The sequence below is a fragment of the Helianthus annuus genome, chromosome 4 (assembly GCF_002127325.2).
Source record: "Helianthus annuus cultivar XRQ/B chromosome 4, HanXRQr2.0-SUNRISE, whole genome shotgun sequence".
NCBI lineage: Eukaryota > Viridiplantae > Streptophyta > Magnoliopsida > Asterales > Asteraceae > Helianthus > Helianthus annuus.
In genome coordinates, this window is record NC_035436.2 from 107,867,254 (window position 1) to 107,886,109 (window position 18,856).

The 18,856-nt window shown below is 35.6% G+C and overlaps 2 protein-coding genes across 4 annotated transcripts; one reads left to right on the top strand and one right to left on the bottom strand.

Moving 5' to 3' along the window:
• Positions 1-210: 210 nt before the first annotated feature.
• LOC110918775 (DNA polymerase lambda) lies at positions 211-6,732 on the top strand. 2 transcript variants are annotated; one of them, XM_022163059.2, is made up of 14 exons: positions 211-371; positions 443-589; positions 670-912; positions 998-1,091; positions 1,163-1,293; positions 1,923-1,985; positions 2,088-2,267; positions 2,671-2,724; positions 4,394-4,482; positions 4,918-5,008; positions 5,515-5,595; positions 5,804-5,871; positions 6,238-6,322; positions 6,397-6,732. In XM_022163059.2, the coding sequence occupies exons 1-14, from the start codon at positions 279-281 to the stop codon at positions 6,490-6,492; spliced, it is 1,515 nt and encodes a 504-aa protein (XP_022018751.1). In that variant the 5' UTR covers positions 211-278; the 3' UTR covers positions 6,493-6,732. The 2 variants fall into 2 exon arrangements, with proteins under 2 accessions (XP_022018751.1, XP_022018752.1); XM_022163060.2 differs by having other exon boundaries at positions 688-912.
• A 3,918-nt stretch (positions 6,733-10,650) lies between these two features.
• LOC110918776 (glutathione S-transferase zeta class) lies at positions 10,651-14,714 on the bottom strand. Of its 2 annotated transcripts, none has more exons than XM_022163063.2 (11): positions 14,543-14,714; positions 14,393-14,468; positions 14,243-14,299; positions 13,554-13,639; positions 13,406-13,477; positions 12,862-12,915; positions 12,696-12,771; positions 12,176-12,237; positions 12,053-12,112; positions 11,835-11,950; positions 10,651-10,846 (listed from the first exon to the last, which is right to left on the bottom strand). In XM_022163063.2, exons 1-10 carry the CDS (start codon positions 14,543-14,545, stop codon positions 11,837-11,839), a joined length of 660 nt encoding a protein of 219 aa, XP_022018755.1. In that variant the 5' UTR covers positions 14,546-14,714; the 3' UTR covers positions 10,651-10,846; positions 11,835-11,836. The 2 variants fall into 2 exon arrangements, with proteins under 2 accessions (XP_022018755.1, XP_022018754.1); XM_022163062.2 differs by having other exon boundaries at positions 12,176-12,240.
• Between the last annotated feature and the right edge of the window lie 4,142 nt (positions 14,715-18,856).

Genomic DNA, 18,856 nt, shown 5'->3' on the forward strand with positions numbered 1-18,856 from the left:
CAGGACCCAAAGGTCTGCGCGCGTCTGCGCGACGCAGACATAAGTAGCCAGAAGTGCTTCTGGCCAAAAAAACAAACAGCACCTTATTGACTTAGTGGCTTTTTCCCCTCACATATACCCTCATTGCTAAACATTATTTTGGAGCTTATTATTATTTTATAAGTTGTTTAAAAAAATTAGCCAAACATCCCCTAAAATTAAAAAAAAGTTAGAGTAAGGCAACTCGTTAAGAAACTCGGACTAGGGCATATGGGTTGGGGGTGAAAGTGCAGGTAGTAATGGCGCCAAAGGCAAGGTCGGATCCTAATGGAATATTCTCTGGAATGGTCGTCTTCCTCGTCGATAACGGCGTCCAGAGACGTCGTCTGCAGGTTTTGCTCTTCTCTCTCTTGGCTCTTTAGACTTTAGATACATACATACTTCTAATTTTGTGGTGGAGAAGATATGGAAGCAAAAGCTTGTACAGATGGGAGCAATCATAGTAGAAGAAGAAGAAGGTTTGTCTCGGAATGTCACTCACGTCTTCGCAACTGATTCCGCCTCACTTGGCCTCAAATTTCGCCCCAAACTATTACAGCGCTTCAAAGGGGTATTTGTCACTACATAATTGATGATGTGTGAATTGAAAGTTGTGGCAAATAACAAATGTTTATGAAAATTGATATTCAGGCCATTCTTCTTTATCAGTGGTTGGAGGACAGCTTGAGGCTTGGAGAGAAAGTTAACGAAGAATCCTACAGTATACAGTTGCCTAATGAGCCAAAATCTGGTGACCCTCAGTTACACCTTTCTAAAAAGCTGAAAACGTCTCCCGGTCCACAAATCAAGGATAAATCCTTGAATGATTCAGGCTCATCCCCGGAAAGCCCTTCAAGCATTAGCCCAGTCAACACTGATGGTCAACAGACTTCTGTAAGGCATCTTGCTTTCTATTAATTTGCTTTTGCTTAAGCTTCTCTTTCAAGTATGTTGGACATGCTTTATGTTTGACACTCAGGTTGGTGCACAAAATGCTTCCTTGCATTATCATCCTCCTGATTTAAATAGAAATATTACTGAAATATTTGGCAAGCTTATCAATATATACAGAGGTAAGGTAAAGTCTGTTTTCTTTTTGTGCACATTTCCATGATGTGCTTTCTCATGTGACTAAATTTCTCAGCTTTGGGTGATGATCGGCGGTCCTTCAGTTATTACAAGGCGATTAATGTTATTGAAAGACTGCCGTTTAACATTGAAAGTGTGGATCAAGTCAAAGACTTACCCGCTATTGGGAAGTCCATGCAGGATCATGTAAGTAGACATTCATTTTGTATGACTTGCTATCTTCAACATGCATAGTGAATGTGAAAGAAGGTTGACTGTTCTTATATTTCAATAGTTTCGTTTTATATTAGAAAGCTTTTGTTTTGCAATGGTTGAGTTTTCTGATCCACTTTTTGAGGGCTGAGTGTTGCTACTTCTCTCGCACAGTACGGCCATTGCTTTCGTTTTTTGTAGTGTTTGGAAAAGGGCCTGAAGTAGACCATTCATCATCATATTTAATGCATAAACTTGCATATGTTAATTACTGAAAGAAAACCAACCCAAAACAAGTGAGTTAACAACCCATACTTGCTCATTTGGAATCAAGTACACAACTCAAAACACGCACTGTTAACATGGAAATTAGTATCTCAGCAATACCTATTGCAATAACAAATGAATTATCATTGGTTTCATATTTGAAAAATGTCACTATACCAGTGTGTGTTTATGTATTGGACTGTTCGCTAACACTGCATGCTTAAAATTAATTAGCCCAAAAATGGGTTTTCTTTGAATGTATTATGTTCTTCTCTCAGGGCCTGTGTTATAGATTGAGAATGAAACATATCCGTAACAGTGTATAACGTTCTGATGACAGTGCTACTCTGTTATAGGTACAAGAAATTGTTACGACTGGGAAATTGTCCAAGTTGGAACACTTCGAGAGTGACGAAAAGGTGGGTTTTGCAAATATTTTACTCTTCATCACTGTTTCTTTTTCGTTATTGCAAATATTTCATTTGTTTAATACTTGGATTGGTTGTACGTACTTGTGCTAGGTACGAACAATTAGCTTGTTTGGGGAAGTATGGGGGATTGGTCCAGCGACTGCACTGAAACTGTATGAAAGAGGACACAGGAGTCTTGATGATTTGAAAAATGATGCCACACTCACAAATTCACAGCGGTTAGGGTTGAAGTATTTTGAAGACATCAGAACTAGGATACCACGAGATGAGGTCTGGATTTTGTGGTTTCTATACTCCAGCATATTTCTATACTTCAAAATGGGCTGTTTGAGCCAAAACACTTTATCTCCAAATTTGTTGACTTCTTAAAACTCATTAGTGGGTGAAATTTATTATTTTTAATAGTAATATGATATATTGATAAATGATATGTTGATTTATAAAGTTCTATGCTTTTAAAAGTGCATTTTGGGTGACTTTTACCCACTTGAGCACTTCTGTTTTAAAGATTCTTTGTTTATCTATTTATTTATTTTTTTTTTCTCTCACTTGTTAGTGATCAAACATAACTTGAATCAACTCGCTCATTATTAATAATTAACAAACAGTTCAAAATTTCCACCATTAGAAAAGTGGCTAGTAATATTAAGTCTAGGTGATATTGTATACATAGGTACAAGAGATGGAGCATTTGCTACAGAGAGCTGCAGAAGATATTTTACCTGGAGTAAGTTTTTATTCTTAAAAGTATATCTGATTGTTATGTTATTTCTAGTGGGACACTTTAATTAAATTGGTCTTCTATTTTAGTATATTGCTTTTCAATATGTCACCAGATAGATGGTAATGATTCCTTTTTCAGTTTAATATGTAAATTTAAGAAATATCTTGAGCTTACCGAGATAGCCAAAATTTTATTAGTAATGCCCTAATTACATGGTTCTTGAGTCTTGACTATTCCAATAAGAAAGAGAGACCAACAACTGAGTAGACCATCACAAGAAATAGTGTGTTAAAGTCCACAGAGAATTAAAATGATTTAGACAATTTGGCATTACACAGTTTGCCACTTTGTTATAACTTGTCTATATATATACTAGTTGGTATATAATATATCCATATAATAAATACAAATGGATCGTTTTGTCATATAGTAGAACCAGTATATATTGTTTAGTATAACGGATTATTTATTAATATTAATTTGAATGATTATTGCTATATAATTATTTTATTTTATTTTTTCATTTATCTCTTTTTTAATCTCTTATTTAGTTAATATTTCTTTCCCTAACTATTTCTTTTGTTTTTATGCTTATTAAATACTATTTAATATTTCATTGATTCAACCACGTGCAACACACAAGTTTCGAACTTATTACTAAATAAAAAATAAAGTAAAATGTTATAAAAATAAAAAAATAAAGTAAAATGTTATAACTTATGTAGTGAAATGTTATAAAAATAAAAAAACAAAGTAAAATGTTATAACTTATGTAATACACAAGTTTCTAACCTAATAATAAATAAAAAAACAAAGTAAAATGTTATAAAAAGTACATAGTACATCAAAGTTTATCTTTTCAAAAACATACATTGACGATTGACTGTGTGAATGTAAGTTTTTTGTTACTTAGTATCTAAAATTATATTTATTCAACCCGTGTAATACATGGGATTCTAACCTAGTTTAGTAATATAGTGCAACAGAAATAAGCTAACCATATGTTCATATAATATATATAAGTAAAAATAGGATAACAAAGGAATAACGTATAGTAGTAAAAGAACCAAACAATAATCACATAATATTACTATTCGTCTTGATCTTTCTGAAAACATAGGTTAATTTATTAACAGAGAATATCTTGATGGATGTGTATTTACATTATGAGGCCAAGTAATCAGTTCAATCATTATTTGTTCATTTGATTTATGGTATAACCAAACACTGAGCTTTGTTTTAATCTATGTATGGTTGTTTCAGTGTTGAGGTTATTGTTGTTCATTGAGCCCAGTCGGTCACCCTATAGTTTCTCTTGAATCCTGTTGTTTCACGTACCCGGTACTGGCTGACCCAGAACCCAGACCCAGCTGCTGCTGATTCAATTAACTGATAAATAGTGAGAACAGTTCACAGGAAACCTCTAGAGTAGTTTAGTAACTGCTGTTAATGGTAGTAAGCTTTGTATAATTTTGTTCTGGTTCCGTAATTTTCGATTATTAGTCCTGTGTTGGAGATCAACCCACCCTTCTTGAATTGGGTATTACTTGTAATCTGTCCTGTTCATTAGTCTATATTAATCTGAGTTTCTATCACACTATTTCTTAGTAATGCTTTTAGGGCTGGCATCAACTTCTGTTTATGCGTTATGTTGGGTTCCTTTACACTGCAGGTGAGTGTTGTTTGTGGAGGATCATTCAGACGTGGGAAGGCTACTTGCGGGGATATGGACATTATAATTACACATCCTGATGGGAAAAGGTGATAAATCTAATAACGTAATAATATAATTGCATTGCGAAATCATTTGTTTTAATAGATGGATTACAACTCTTTGGTTATTAGTTGACAGCCTCAAGTTTAACTGATCTGAAACCGCATCTAATGTGCATCTTGGAGGAAAAAAAAATACAATAAATAAAAATATCTCTGGTTGGTTCACCTAAAAAGATGTTGGCTTTGGCTTTGTATGCTAAACTGTTAAATAAAAAAAATTGTGTAAAGGTGACTGGATAACCGAGTGTTTCTAATTCCATAGGTGTAAACACATTTTTATACTGGGAAATAATTTATTAACATGGAAAATCTTCTGCGCCGTAGAATTGTTCGAGCTAAACTATTACTAATTAACGTCTCTGTTTTTTTATTTAAATCATTACTGTATGGTCTTCAGAACTGAATGGATTTGTTTTGTAGCCATATAGGTTTTCTACCCAAGTATGTAAATCATTTGAAAGGCATGAACTTTTTGAGAGAGGATTTGGTCTTCAGTATTCACAGCGAGCAGGTAATTCTTATTGCCCCCCTTTAAAATGTACTATATGTATGTGTGTGTGTCTTATCTTTTCCATATGTCGGTGTTATCACAAAAAATTCAACTTGCTAAAACCTAAAACTTATTGTTTTGTGGTATTGAATAGTAGGATCTAAAAGCCGGCCCTGAGAATTCATGTACCCTGTTCGAGCTCGAAAAAAAGTGCCCTTAGGCCTTAACGGGCTCACTAAAGGTCTAAACCTAATGCCAATGGGCTAGTAACTAATCTAAACCATAAAAATAGTTTTATAAGTGGGCCTATGTTGGTGTTTGTATGGGTATACCCTATTAATTTATTTATTTTTACATATACATATCGAGTTTTTTTTTTTAAAAATAGCTTGCCCTTCGAAATATCGGGCCTTGGCCGGTGGTCCTCCCCGCTCACCTTCAGGGCCGGCCATGCTAAAATTGTTTGTTTTTTTCTATGATTTATGCTGGAATATGGCTTTATTTTCTAACTTTTATAAGCTGTACAGGGTACTGATTCCGGAGTTGATACATACTTTGGTCTTTGCACTTATCCTGGTCGTGAGCTCCGGCATCGCATTGATTTGAAGGTATAATGTTCTTACTTCCGACTATGAAGTACCGCATAATTAATGGTTCTTGTATCAATATGATGTATAATCAATTTATAGGCTGAACTAGTTATAAATGTGTACACAATGTTGGTCCATTTTTAATGACGTGGCGTGTTACACACGCACACACACCACACGCTTTGAAATACTGTTATATATGTATGACGCATTTCTCATCTTGTAGGTGTACCCAAAGGATATATATCCTTTTGGGCTTATACATTGGACGGGGAATGATGTGGTGAACAGAAGGTATGTTGTTGACTTGCTAAATGAATCGTCTTGAGGACATAAGACTTTTGTGAATTATACTTCCACTTCATAAGATAACACGAGCCAAATAATGAGATAGCAGTACAAGTCTTTGGAAAATTGTGGGAAATACAATGATCTGGGTCGGGTTGGGTGACCTGAACACTTTGTTCATTTAAAAAAAAATATAGCGTATAATAAGGCCTTAAATATTATTACAGAAACAATATAGTTATAATAATAATAATCCAGTTGCTGGAAGAATGCGTTTCAGAAGATAGTATGCGGCAAACATACACTCTGGTTACTTTCAACCCCTTTCTTTTTTAGATCGTAAATGGATCTAAACTTTCGCCTTCATTGCAGACTGAGAATACTTGCAGAATCCAAAGGGTTCCGACTAGATGATACAGGGCTTTTCCCTGCAACTCACGGATCTGGTGGGAAAAGGGTAATAATTAGCAAAAGAAAAGTCTTTTTTTTTTAATTTCTTATGCTACATTGGCTGAAATTACAATTGCACAGGTCAGTGGTAGCACAAGTTTGAAGTTTAACTCAGAAAAGGAAGTGTTTGACTTTCTTGGATTTCCATGGCTTGAACCACGAGAACGCAATATTTGACAGACATGTGGGGTGTTATGTAGATAGGAAGGGGGCTGTTTGTATATAACGGTTGTTTTTTCAAGTGTGTAGGGCCAAAACTGTAATCCATTTTGTGTTGTTCAATGCGTTTGTAATAATAATTTTGCTCTAGTTCTTAAGAGTAATGAATTGCCATATTTAACAACTTAGATTAGACAGTTTGTTTTGGTTTAGTTTGGTTTGATGGGATCGGTTTATATGAAACTCAAATTTTTGTTATTGTTTGGTTTTGGTTTCTATTGTCAGAAACCGACTATTGTTATTTATTTTGCCTATACCTTTACTAAGCTATGTATGCCTACCAACTCATATCCAAGTTTACCATATAAACCCTCTGAACTTAGCTTCCATCCAACCAAGTAATACCTTTACTACGTGATACATTTAGTTTCAAGCATACACAAAGAAATTGTGTCAAATGATGCTTCTAAAAATTGGTTTCATGATATTGAAAACATGGAACGAACGAACTGATCAGAAAACCAAACACCACGCCAGTTTGGTTGGGAATATCTGGATCTACTCCGGCTGGATCCTTTGTTTTTCGGTTGAGCCAACCCAGGTTTAGACTTTAGAGTCATCTTGGGTTTTGGGTTTCTCAATTTTACTTGGAATAAATGTTTATTTTTTTTTTTTCATTTACACAATTAAACAGCTTATACCTTTGGCTCCTTGCATCCAAGATGGCCGTTTTGACTGTTCTCCCTAGACACTTCCACTTTGTTCAGTAATCTTTCAGCAGTTCCCACTCCACTTTAATATCTCATCATTCTATGTTTCTGTCACAACTTGATACATGAGCGAAATGCGGAGGAAGGGAGATTTTGTTTAGATAGATAAAGAAAGAAAAATAGTTCAGTCCAATGTTGACAATTTGTAATATGGAAGGGACTAAAATTTTAAAAGCCATAGTCATCAACTAACATTTCTTTCAATTGTTATTATTATGATTATGGTTAAAGCTAATAAGAGGGTTAGCTTGGATTTGAAACACTCCCTCTCTATCTCATTGCTAGGCTAACAAATGGTATCAGTGGAACCCTCACAACGTGATGATTCAACAATTGCATGATGTGTACCGAGGCCAACGTTACAACGGGACCTTATGCTAAATTAATTATGTCATTTCCAATTATGTTATTTCCTATTATTTCAGTTTATGTTTCAGTATGTTTAGTTTCTGTGTCAAGGAGTTGTTCCTAAAATAAAGGAGTGGTGATCCATGATCTCCTCCATGTGAGTAGTGGTTAATTTCAGTTTCCTTTATATGTATTCCTTTATTGTCCCAAATCCTCTTCCTAAATTTCTCTCTGTTTTCCTTCTTAATTTCTAGCTGTTGAATCTGATTGATCAGACCCCATTAGTGGTATCAGAGCAATCATGATCCAATGGAAACCCGTGACAAGAAAACGCTCGAGCAGTTCCAGCAGGAGACGCAAGATCAATTCGCAAAAGTTAACGACATGTTCCAGCAGTTGATGAACGAATTCCAGACCATCAAGCATGAACGGCGCGACGGCACGCCAGGTCCCAGTGGCAAGCTCATCCTCTCTGGTGATATGGCCAAACCGTACCTCAAGCTTCAGTTTCCTCGTTTCAGTGGAGGAGACCCAACCGGTTGGTTGTACCAGGCCTCCCAATACTTTGAATTTCAAAGTGTTGCTCCGGAGGAACAAGTCAACTTGGCTTCGATACATGTCGACGGTATTGCCCTACAATGGCACCGTTGGTTCACAAAACTTAAAGGGCCAATGACTTGGGCGGAGTTTTCTCAAGCGTTATTGGCACGCTTTGGGCCAACAGATTATGAAAATCCGGCTGAAGCCCTCTCCCGACTAAAACATACGACAACGGTAGCACAATACCAGGAGTCCTTCGAGAAGTTGTCACATCAGGTGGATGGACTTTCTGACGCCTTTTTAATGGCGTGTTACATTGGGGGTCTCAAGGATGAGGTCAGACTGGAAGTCAAGATGAAGCAACCTCGATCCCTCATAGATGCGATAGGGTTGTCACGAATGGCATAAGAGAAATTGGGCCTCGCTAGAAAACAGTCCCAGCCCATCCGCTTCCCCACCACTTTTTCTGTGGGCCGTTTCACTTCCACCGATTCAGCTGGGATATTAGGCCCAGGCCCAACCACCACTTTAGCTTTACCTAGCCCTTCTCCCACCCGCAGAATCTCAAACGCAGAAGCTAAAGCACGTCGCGAGAAAGGTTTGTGTTACTATTGCGATGAAAAGTACTTACCAGGCCATCGATGCACCAACCTCAATTCTTCATGATACACGATGTTAACGGTTCGATTTTGGTTCGGTGGAATAGGGTTCTCATCTTGAACTATTCTCACATATGGTGAGGAGTGTTGAGTGGTAGTTGGTTAGGTGAAGGGTGGTTGTTGAGAAGATGAGGATTGATATGGCAATGGTGGTGGTAGGTTATCAAAGTTAGGGAATAGTGGCGGTGGAATTGGTGGAATTTGGGTAGTAGTTTGGGTGAATTGCGGTAGTGGTTCGGATGGTCTGGTGGTGTTAGGCGATGGTTGAGTAGGAGTTGGTGAGAATTGAGCTTGTGAAGTTGTTTGCTTATCTGGATTTTCTGAGGTATCCATTGGTTCTGATGTAATTGTTGGAGATTGCATAATTTTATTCTCTCTATGAATAACTCGGGTCTTCCGAACTGTCCTCTCGATTTCTGGATTGAATACTAGCGGTGAAGACTTTCTGGATTTCCGAGTATGATGCATGCATGTACAAACTCACCTGCACAAGCATAACATAAACCCAAGCGTAATTCTGAACAAAAAGAGATAAACACTATTTTTGGATTATTTTTTAACTATTTTTCTAAAACTCTTGACACAAAATACTTTGCGCACGACTCCCCGGCAATGGCGCCATTTTGATGACTATTGTAAGGGCCATGCAAAAACGTAATTAACCTAGGTAGCTAGGGTAAGCTGGAAAGTGTTATGAATTAAGTACTAATAAACTAGTTGCAAAAATGTAAACTTGGTTGTTTGATTGTTCATTTAAACTAAGAATTACTAGAATAAGTTGTAAACAGTTGGAGAAAACAATGGTTCCTCCGGATTTTAGATTCAAAGCAAACGTCAATTATGTGTTTAGTTGTAACAATCACATAGACACGATTGTGTAATTCAATTAACAAGTTAGGATTACCTAAAGACTACTTACTTCGATTGTAAAACAACGGAAGGTTATTATATAAGCAATCAACTGAAATTACCAACCCTAATCCCTATCAAGTATATCCCAATTACTAGCACTCTCGGTAATTGAATGAATCAAAACTAAAGTTTAAATGAAATCGATCGTTACAACCAGTCAATCAAATCAAATGGTAAAAAGCATCGAATGCTTAGATTACCATGTTCACAAACAACTTCAAACACATAAAAACCGTTCACTTACAAGAATCCTCCATCCGGAGGAAACCATTAAAATATTAGCCGCTCATCTCGGTTGATTGATCTTCACACGCTTGATTCATGGTTGATATCATCTTCTTAATCTTCGATTTGATGCGAGGAATGATGAATCAAAGTGAAGAGATGCTAAAGGTGTGGCCTTGTATCTCCAATTTTCGTCCAAGGGTGTGTGTCCTTGAGTTAGGGTTTTTAAATCCTATTAATACCCTTCAAACACCAAATCTACGCGTTGCCAATTACTCTCGCCGTAGCTTACAGTTCACAAACCATATGTTACGGTTGTCATTTGCTAATAAACCAAGTCTCCTTCAATCGTAGGCTACACCCCACGGTCGTATCTTACGCTCTGTAGCTGCTGGAAGTTCTTTACACATCCTGACTAGACTGTAGGCTACGGTCATGGGACCACAGCTTACGTCGCCTCTTTGATTCCATCTATGGCTACCTTTCAACTTTCAATAAATGACTGGAAGGCCCCCCTAGACTTCGTTCTTTCACGTTTTTCGCACTCCCAAGGTATCTTTCAACCCAAAACAACTCCCGAATAGTATAATATGCCTTGATGTCCACCCGGTACGATTAAAATACCAGTTTTTAAAACATTGACTAAAATACATAGTATAACACACATTAACACACGAGTTTCACCCTCTTCATCAGTTAATAGATACAGGCAAAAAATAAAATGATAAAGTCTCGTATAATGGTATTACAATATGACATATTCTTTAGCAAAATCATCATTCAAACCAACACAAAGTGTACAACTTCCATACATAATTATTCTTTAAAAAGTACCATATAGCAACCTTATAAAACAAACACTAACATTTGTTGAAGAATAATCGTCACTCGTTGTCACGTTAACCCATATTAGTTTACCTGAAAAATAGGTGTAAACTACATCATATAGCTTAATGAATCAACACGAATTCGTGTACAAGCAACTTCCAACGCCCATGAGTTTATTTTTTATTTTTTATGTATGATATATATCATATCACCTAAACGACACCCAAGAATTTTTGACACCAACACCTATTGATTTTTTATTCACCCCACGTTTAAGCCCAATACCAATTTAACATTATCCTAGTTTAAAAAGAATTGGCAAAATAATAGAAATAAAAATAAAAATAAAAAAAATGGTTTTTCAATTTAGTTTAAACTTGTTATTTGTGACTTGTTGGTTTCATCTCAATTTGATTTTTGAATTGAAAATTGATATTTTGAATTGAGCTTTCTTATGTAAGCTTTATATTCTCAGTCAGAAGAATATTTGCGTTGGACAGTCTGATGCTTCTTAATCTCAAGCAGTTTGACAATTGCCTGATCTAAATTCGCAGGTTATGCGAAACATCATTTAACTTGGTTATTTACATTAGAATTCTTATACTTAATTTGTCTATTGGTATAACTCTTTAGTAGGTTGAGTTCCTAATTGAATGTCATACTATACTCTGTAACCTTTAAGTGTTACTTTGTTAGTTTATTACATGGTTATTAAGTGATAACTTGTTAGTTGTTTAAAGAAAATGAAATTATGAAGCAAATAAATAACTCAATAAAGTTACAAACGAAATCAAAACCTAAGATCTACATTTAAAAATACCAAAATTTTCGCTGAACGACTCATCAATTCAGTAAAAAATAATTGAGTCAATTAGTTTCAAGCAATGTATAGACTAGATATTTAGACGTTGGTACCATATGCGTACTACTTCACATAATGTATGATTGAAAGTTAACGGAGCTTCAAGCAAGATGACTTTACATTTTCTTCTCAAATGGCTTATCTATTTTGCTTTCAAAGGTATTAATCCGGATTTAAGGCCACTTAGTTTTCGACAGTAGGACTTTAAGATGGTACCTTTAGATTTTTCCTTCAGTTGATGGAAAATCTGGCTGGTTTTCTGGCAGGGCCTTTTGAATGGCAGGTACCTGCTTGTATGCCTCACACAACCTGGATAGTAGAGGGTAGTCGCTCTGTACAAACGAAATTTCACAAACTAAATTAAAAATTATTACTTTAATAAAAATAATACTTTCAGAAGTACGTGTGGACAGTTATGTTGAGAAGCTGCATACCATGTCAAAGTTGAATCTCTCTTTTAAACTAATGATTTGTGGAGCCAGAAACAGATCAGCCTGCATATGTAATGTTCGTCGCTATATATAATTACACTAGATATTTTGTAAAAGAATTTATACCAGGTAAATTTCATCTCCAGTTGCATACTTCCCAGCGTGATCTTTTAGTAAGATCTCCAAAGCTGCTGCATTAGTTTACATCAATCAGGCAAACCTCTTATAATTTAGATTAATAACAGTACAGTGGTAGCACGATAAAGCTAGTCTTACTATCAGCTCCTACATTTGAAATAAAAATTCATGATATTATTTTCACAAAAATGTACAGCCGTAACATATTTCTGATGTAGCTACCGAAGATCGTTCTTTGCTACAAGTTCACATATCTTTCCATGATATTGCATTCAATATTGTTCTGCATTTCTCTTTTGACTTTGTGCATATTAAATAACTGTTTAATACCTATCGACTAATCACACAATAATATTTATTTGATATACATAGAAACATTGCTTTTGAGATTTATAAAACTTTCTGTCTCTATACGTGCAATTTACAGGCCACGTCTTTTAGTTCATTTTTTATTATTAAACCTTCATCAATCAATGGCTGGAAAGAAAGTCGAGTAGTAACGACTTACCAGCAAAGCCTTTTGCAGCATGCTTATAAACCCATTGAATTTTTGCATCTTCACCAACATTTTCTCCAATATAGTTCTACAAGTTGGGATGATGAAAGACATACAAATTCATGTGTTGCAAATTATTGTGATGGAATTTGGAATTAACAAAAGACATTTCACTCACCATAACAGGTAATGCTAGAAGAGGTTGTATGCTCGAAGCAACAATATTTGCAACCTACAGTTTTGTAAGAATGTGACTTCAGAAATACCAAGAAGACGTAAGAATTCGCCACAAAACTTAACCTTGATTATGCATCTACGACCATAAAAGGTACCAGTACACATTAATAACTACTAAAACCGCATTCAACATATTTATGTGCCAAAACAAGTATTCTTAAATTGCCTATTTATTAAAAAATGTAATAAGCATGTTGACAAGGTTTTAAGAAAGTGAAGATCTCAGTATCATATTGCCATGTAAAGTATTCGTTTTATTGCAGACACATGATTGGCACGTTCAACTGTTTTGATACATGTGAATGCCGCAAACATCATGGTCTTCACTTAATGGCTTCCATCAATCACACAAAGAGGTGGTTTTAGCTTTACGAATGTTGGCGAATAACTGTTATATTGGTTAGCCTTTCAGTGTAATCATCATCAAGTGTGTGTGTCTGTGTGTATTAGAGAGAACTAGGGAACAAGAAACCAAATGATATTACCTGATAATTTATTGCCTTTTTGGCAAGGTCACGAGGTAACAAAGGATGCTGAGGGTGCTTCTCTTCAAGGTACTGTATCATATGAATTGAAGAATAATAAAAAAGCTTGGGAATACAAATACAGCATTTCCATGAGGAAGTTACTAACCAATATGATTGCAAAAGAATCAGCAAGTACTATGTCACCATCCACAAGGGCAGGCACATACCCAATAGGATTCATCTTCAAATACTCTACACAAGATCAAAAGGGAGTAGTAAGTTACAATATATAAATAGGTCTTGTGCCACATTTTACTATTTTTAACCCCCCCTTCAACAAAAAAAAGGAGTTCATACCATCCATAGTCACAGGCTACCCGTGTACCGCGGTACAGAGTCAGCCCAATCTCTAAATTGGACCGTTCCCGATTGTGTACTATAATGGTGTTCCAATTAGTAAATACACGTTTTTAATCAATCCGAAATGTGTTTCCGTTTGTAGTGGCTGGCGTTCCGGTACGCATTCTAGAAACTTGCAGCATTGACCATTGACCTTCATACTGAAGGCACACCCCCTCCCCTGTCACCTAAGGCGTGGCACCGGGGTATGGCCCTTTTCAGTTCCTTGTATACTAATACAGGCACGCGTATAGCGCCAGGTGAACGGCCAATTATTTTACTCAATTACTAATAGTTTCTTGAAATGAGTATTTTTATTTTGTTACATGAGTTGGTTATGATTTTCATCCACAAGTTTGATTTACTTTGTCTCAAAAGTATTATAGCAATTTGTTTTTAAACAGAAGAAGAAGAAGAAGATAGAAAGCAAGCCCAGCCCTAGATTTAAATGGTTACCAGGATGACTTTGCTCGTTTTTGAACAGATTAATGGCCTTGTATTCATAATCAAGCCCTGTTAGCAGCAATACACAAACAACAACAGATTGAAATTAAGCATCTGTAATTAGGTGGTCAAATAACATTCAGTTTGATGAATTAAAAAAACCTTTCAAATTGAGAGCAATGCGGACACGAAAAGAGCAACTGCTCATGAAGAAAGAATACAGCTGCAGCTTACTTGTCTACATGTAGTGAATGAATATGTTTGTTAGTGTGAGAAATCAAACTCGAAAGTGGAATAGAGAAAGAAACACACCATATTGATCAATCTAGATGATGATGATGATGAAGCTCTTGAGTAAACGATCAAGACGACAGACCAGATAAGTCAACGCTCCAAAACCTGGTGATTTCGCAGCACGACCAGATGCCTTCGTATGACGAAAATCACATCAGAGTCAACGTTCTAGAAATGCTATCGGAGTTGAGTTTTTATGTTTCTAGAACTAGAACTAGAACTAGAATAGAATGCAAACGGTCAATGGTCAATGCTTCAAGTTTTATTTACTTTTTAGAGTTAATTAGTCAAAAATCACTATTTCAGTTCATTAGTTTAAAAATTGCAACTTCAGTCCCTGTGCTTTCACTTTCTTACCCATTCCCGTCCCTATGGATTCACTTTCGTAACCATTTCAATCCATTATTCTGTTAAGTACAGGGACTAAAATGGTTACGAGATGGACTGAAATGGTTACGAAAGTGAAAACACAGGGACTGAAATCGCAATTTTTAAACAAATGAACTGAAATAGTGATTTTTGACAAACCATAGGGACGAAAACAGTAATTAACTCTGCTTTTTAACTAGATAAAATATAAAGAGTGTTGTCAAATACACTCTCATCTTTTCAAATTTTATTGATTGGACTCTTCTCTAAGTTTCTAAACAAATACAATTAAACTTTTTAATGTGTAATTTTTTTTAATTGCGTCTATTTTATATTTTTAAAAGATTAAAAATGATAATTCTAGTAGATAACCAAAACTTATATATTTTTTTTACGTATTGAATTTGGATCAATTATTTATGTATAGAACTATTTTTGAAATTTTGAATTTATATGTAACAGCCGAAAAAATCAAACCTCAGATATAATTACAACTAGTGAGATTTTCCCCGCGCTTCGCGGCGGGAATTCGATCAGTATCGGTTCGGTTTATTATGATACCGACACTCGCTATAGTAATCGAAATATAAAACCTTACATCGATCGAAACCATAAGAATAAATATCGATATCGGACCGATGTTGTTTAGCTGATAGCGGTTAGGTTCATTTGCGTTCTATGTTTATTTTTATTAACATTGTGATATAAATTTACTGAAAACGGATAACATGCCGCTACCGTACCAAACCGAACTGAAACTGACTAACAACATCTGTACCGGTATATATTTTTAATGTTTTTGCTTCTGATAAACTAACATCGTATCGTTACCATACCGTACCTAATCGAAACGAACATCAGTTTAGTTTTAGTTTCTGTCTGATGGTTTGCATCTTTTATAAAGGATATCGTGTCGCTACCGTAGTGAACCGAACCGAAACCTAAAAAACATCGGTTTTGCTACCAGTATTTTTAATTGTTTTTTATAGACTAACAGAGTATCACTACCATATTGTACCTTACAACATGGGTACCAGTACTGGGGCAATATGAATCGATCGATACAGTTCCGGTATCGATATTTGTTTTTATCGTTTTCGGTCGATTTAAACCATGTATTGATTTCTATATTGAGTTCACGCAGTATCGTACAAGTACTGTAATGAACCGAATCGATACCAGTTCAATGCTCGATATAACGTACCATCACAATGCACATGCAAATAACTTGAAATGTTAAAAATGATAAAACATAGATGTGACTTTACACATTTTAAAATAATAACAAATGCAAGTTATTACTAAAAAACAAATCAAGTAATAAATAAAATATAAAAACCATGAATTACTATTCATGAGGAGTCTTAATTGATATGTATAATATTTGCTAAATAATAATATGAAACGAGTAAGTAATATGTTTTAATATGTTTTGAGAAACCTGATACTAAATAATATGAAACGAGTAAGTAATATGTTTTGAGAAATATGATATTAGATTATACATGTTAGTAAATTTTGATCACTTTTATCTATCTACTATAATAAAAGAAACTAACTTTTAGACACGTGTCATTCATTGAAGGTATCTTTAAATTTATACTTATCTTATACTAGTTGTAACACCCGTGTGAACACACGGGTATGTTTAATAACGATCGAAATCAAATACTAAAAAACAGATTATAATATATTATTTAAATTATTTGCATTTAGTTACATATCTATACTACTTTATAAAGCATATCCAAAGGACTTCTTAAAGTCATAAAAATTCCCTTAAAACACCCCTAAAGCATGATGTACAAGTCTTTTAAGCACCAGAAAACTCCACTTTCCACTTATACCCTTCTAAAAAGAACATGGGATATACATTAGGGTTTCATCATTTCAAAACATTTCAAAATCGCCCGCCCGCCCGCTTCCCTGCTCTCTCTCTCTCTCTCTGGCGATTCCAGATCTGGATCTAGGGTTTTCCTCCATGAAAATTTCACCAGATCTATGAAGATTCTGACCTCTCAGTTCTGATTTAGGGTATTTTTGGTGTTATTGCTACCTTCGTCAAGGGTAAGTGACGCCGTGTTTTGATTTTGAACACTATTTCTCATTCATTCAATGGATTTCACTTACATTTGTTTGTGTTGTGACATGGATCGTCTTTTTTTTTAGCTCATGGTTTAAGGAATGTGTCACGTTTCTTCAGAGATTCCAGTCGGAAGGTTTGATGAACACAAAGATCCTCTTTAAATGACTTCCGGTGAGACGATTAGGGTTCCGGCGTGCTGGACTGCCATCTCTGTCAAAAAAAGTTAACAATCATGTCTACCTATTTTGTTTGTTATTTGAGTCGATCTACCTTTTTTGTTTGTTATTTGAGTCGGATCTGTGTAATACTTTCAGATATGTGTTGGGTTCCTCAAAGATAATGGTTGTGGGTGGAAGACGATGACACAAGGCTTGGTAATTTCAAATCTCTATTGACCCTCACCCTAGGTACTTTGCGTTTTAGTTTATTTATATTTGATTATTTGATGATTATTGTGAATATATTACGAATTTCAGTTGATTTATTTATGTTTTTTTTTTGGAAGAATCAAATCCATGTTTACTTGACCTCCATATTTGGAGGGTAGAAGTGAAGATGACTTCTCTGACCGGACTTAAAGCAAGTTGAAGTTTGCACCAGATAAGGTAGATTATGTGTGAGATGCGGTTTTTGACCTTTATTTAAACAATTTACTATGGCTTCTAGATGCCAATGTTTGATTTATAATTATAATTACAAGTGATGCAAGTGTTGTTTTATTAGGGGATGCGTTTAGATGGTTGGCTGGAAATCCTTCCCACAAACAGGATATAATGGCTCAGTATGGTTAACAGTAAGTCCTGCTGACCCTTCAGACTCAATTTTGATGTCTTATAAGTGAGTCGTTACCGTATTATGAATGTATCCGGGTGACTCTAGGATGCTCTCTTTTGATTTCGTGTTACACATGAGATATGTGTGTTTCTGGGTTTTAACGGAGATTTAATTGGGAACCGGACTGATTGTTGTGCTTCTGCATTTTATCTGAGATTTGCGATGGGCGCTTGTTTGTTCCAGTGATTGTGCTTGCTGGATTTTTGAAAATTGGTTCACATCATGTGCTTCTAAGATTTTTTTTTGCCTATGTAGCATGTGTCAAAAAAAATGTCCAAAGGTCCTACCAATTTTCGTTGATCACGTTCTCCCACATACTGGATGATACTTATGTTACATTGCTCATATGAAAATGTGTAGGCTGAGGCTGAAATATTGAGGGGTTCTCATGAAGATTTGGAGAGTTATTTAGAAGCAGTGAATCAACTGAAAAAAATTGTTCGGCTTTTCAGCACTAATAAAAACCTTAAGAGCAGCATTAGAGTGATTACTCATTCTACAACTTTGCTTCAAAGGGCTTCGTTAATGCTTGAGGAAGAGTTCAGGCAGCTGTTACACGTTTGCAGGTCTGATTCCAATATCTTTCGGTTAAACATTCCTACTGTTTTGGTTAATAAATTGTGTGTTTGCTTATGTTTTTGTAAACCAGTGGAACCCTATCGCCTTTTGGACTGGGAAGAAAATGCATGCGGATCATAATTAAGATTTGGAAGATGTTGCATCGTCCACCAACTCTTGTACCGGCTAAAGTTGTCCCGTTGTTGCATGATCTCGCTCAACAAGTGCTTCAAACGGGCCAGCAACAAGTGTTTATTATTTACAGGTGACGCTTTATATTATGAAGTTTCTTTTTTAAGTAAACGTCAATTTGGACCTGCCCCATCGACGTTTGCATAGTTCGTCACTGTACACACTTCCGTCCAATAATACCCTCATGGGTGTTAACAACATACCGGCCAAACAATCGGTCAATTGACAGAAGGGTGTAATGTGATGAGAAATGCAAACGTCTACAGGATTTGCCTCGGACTTTCCCGGGTCAT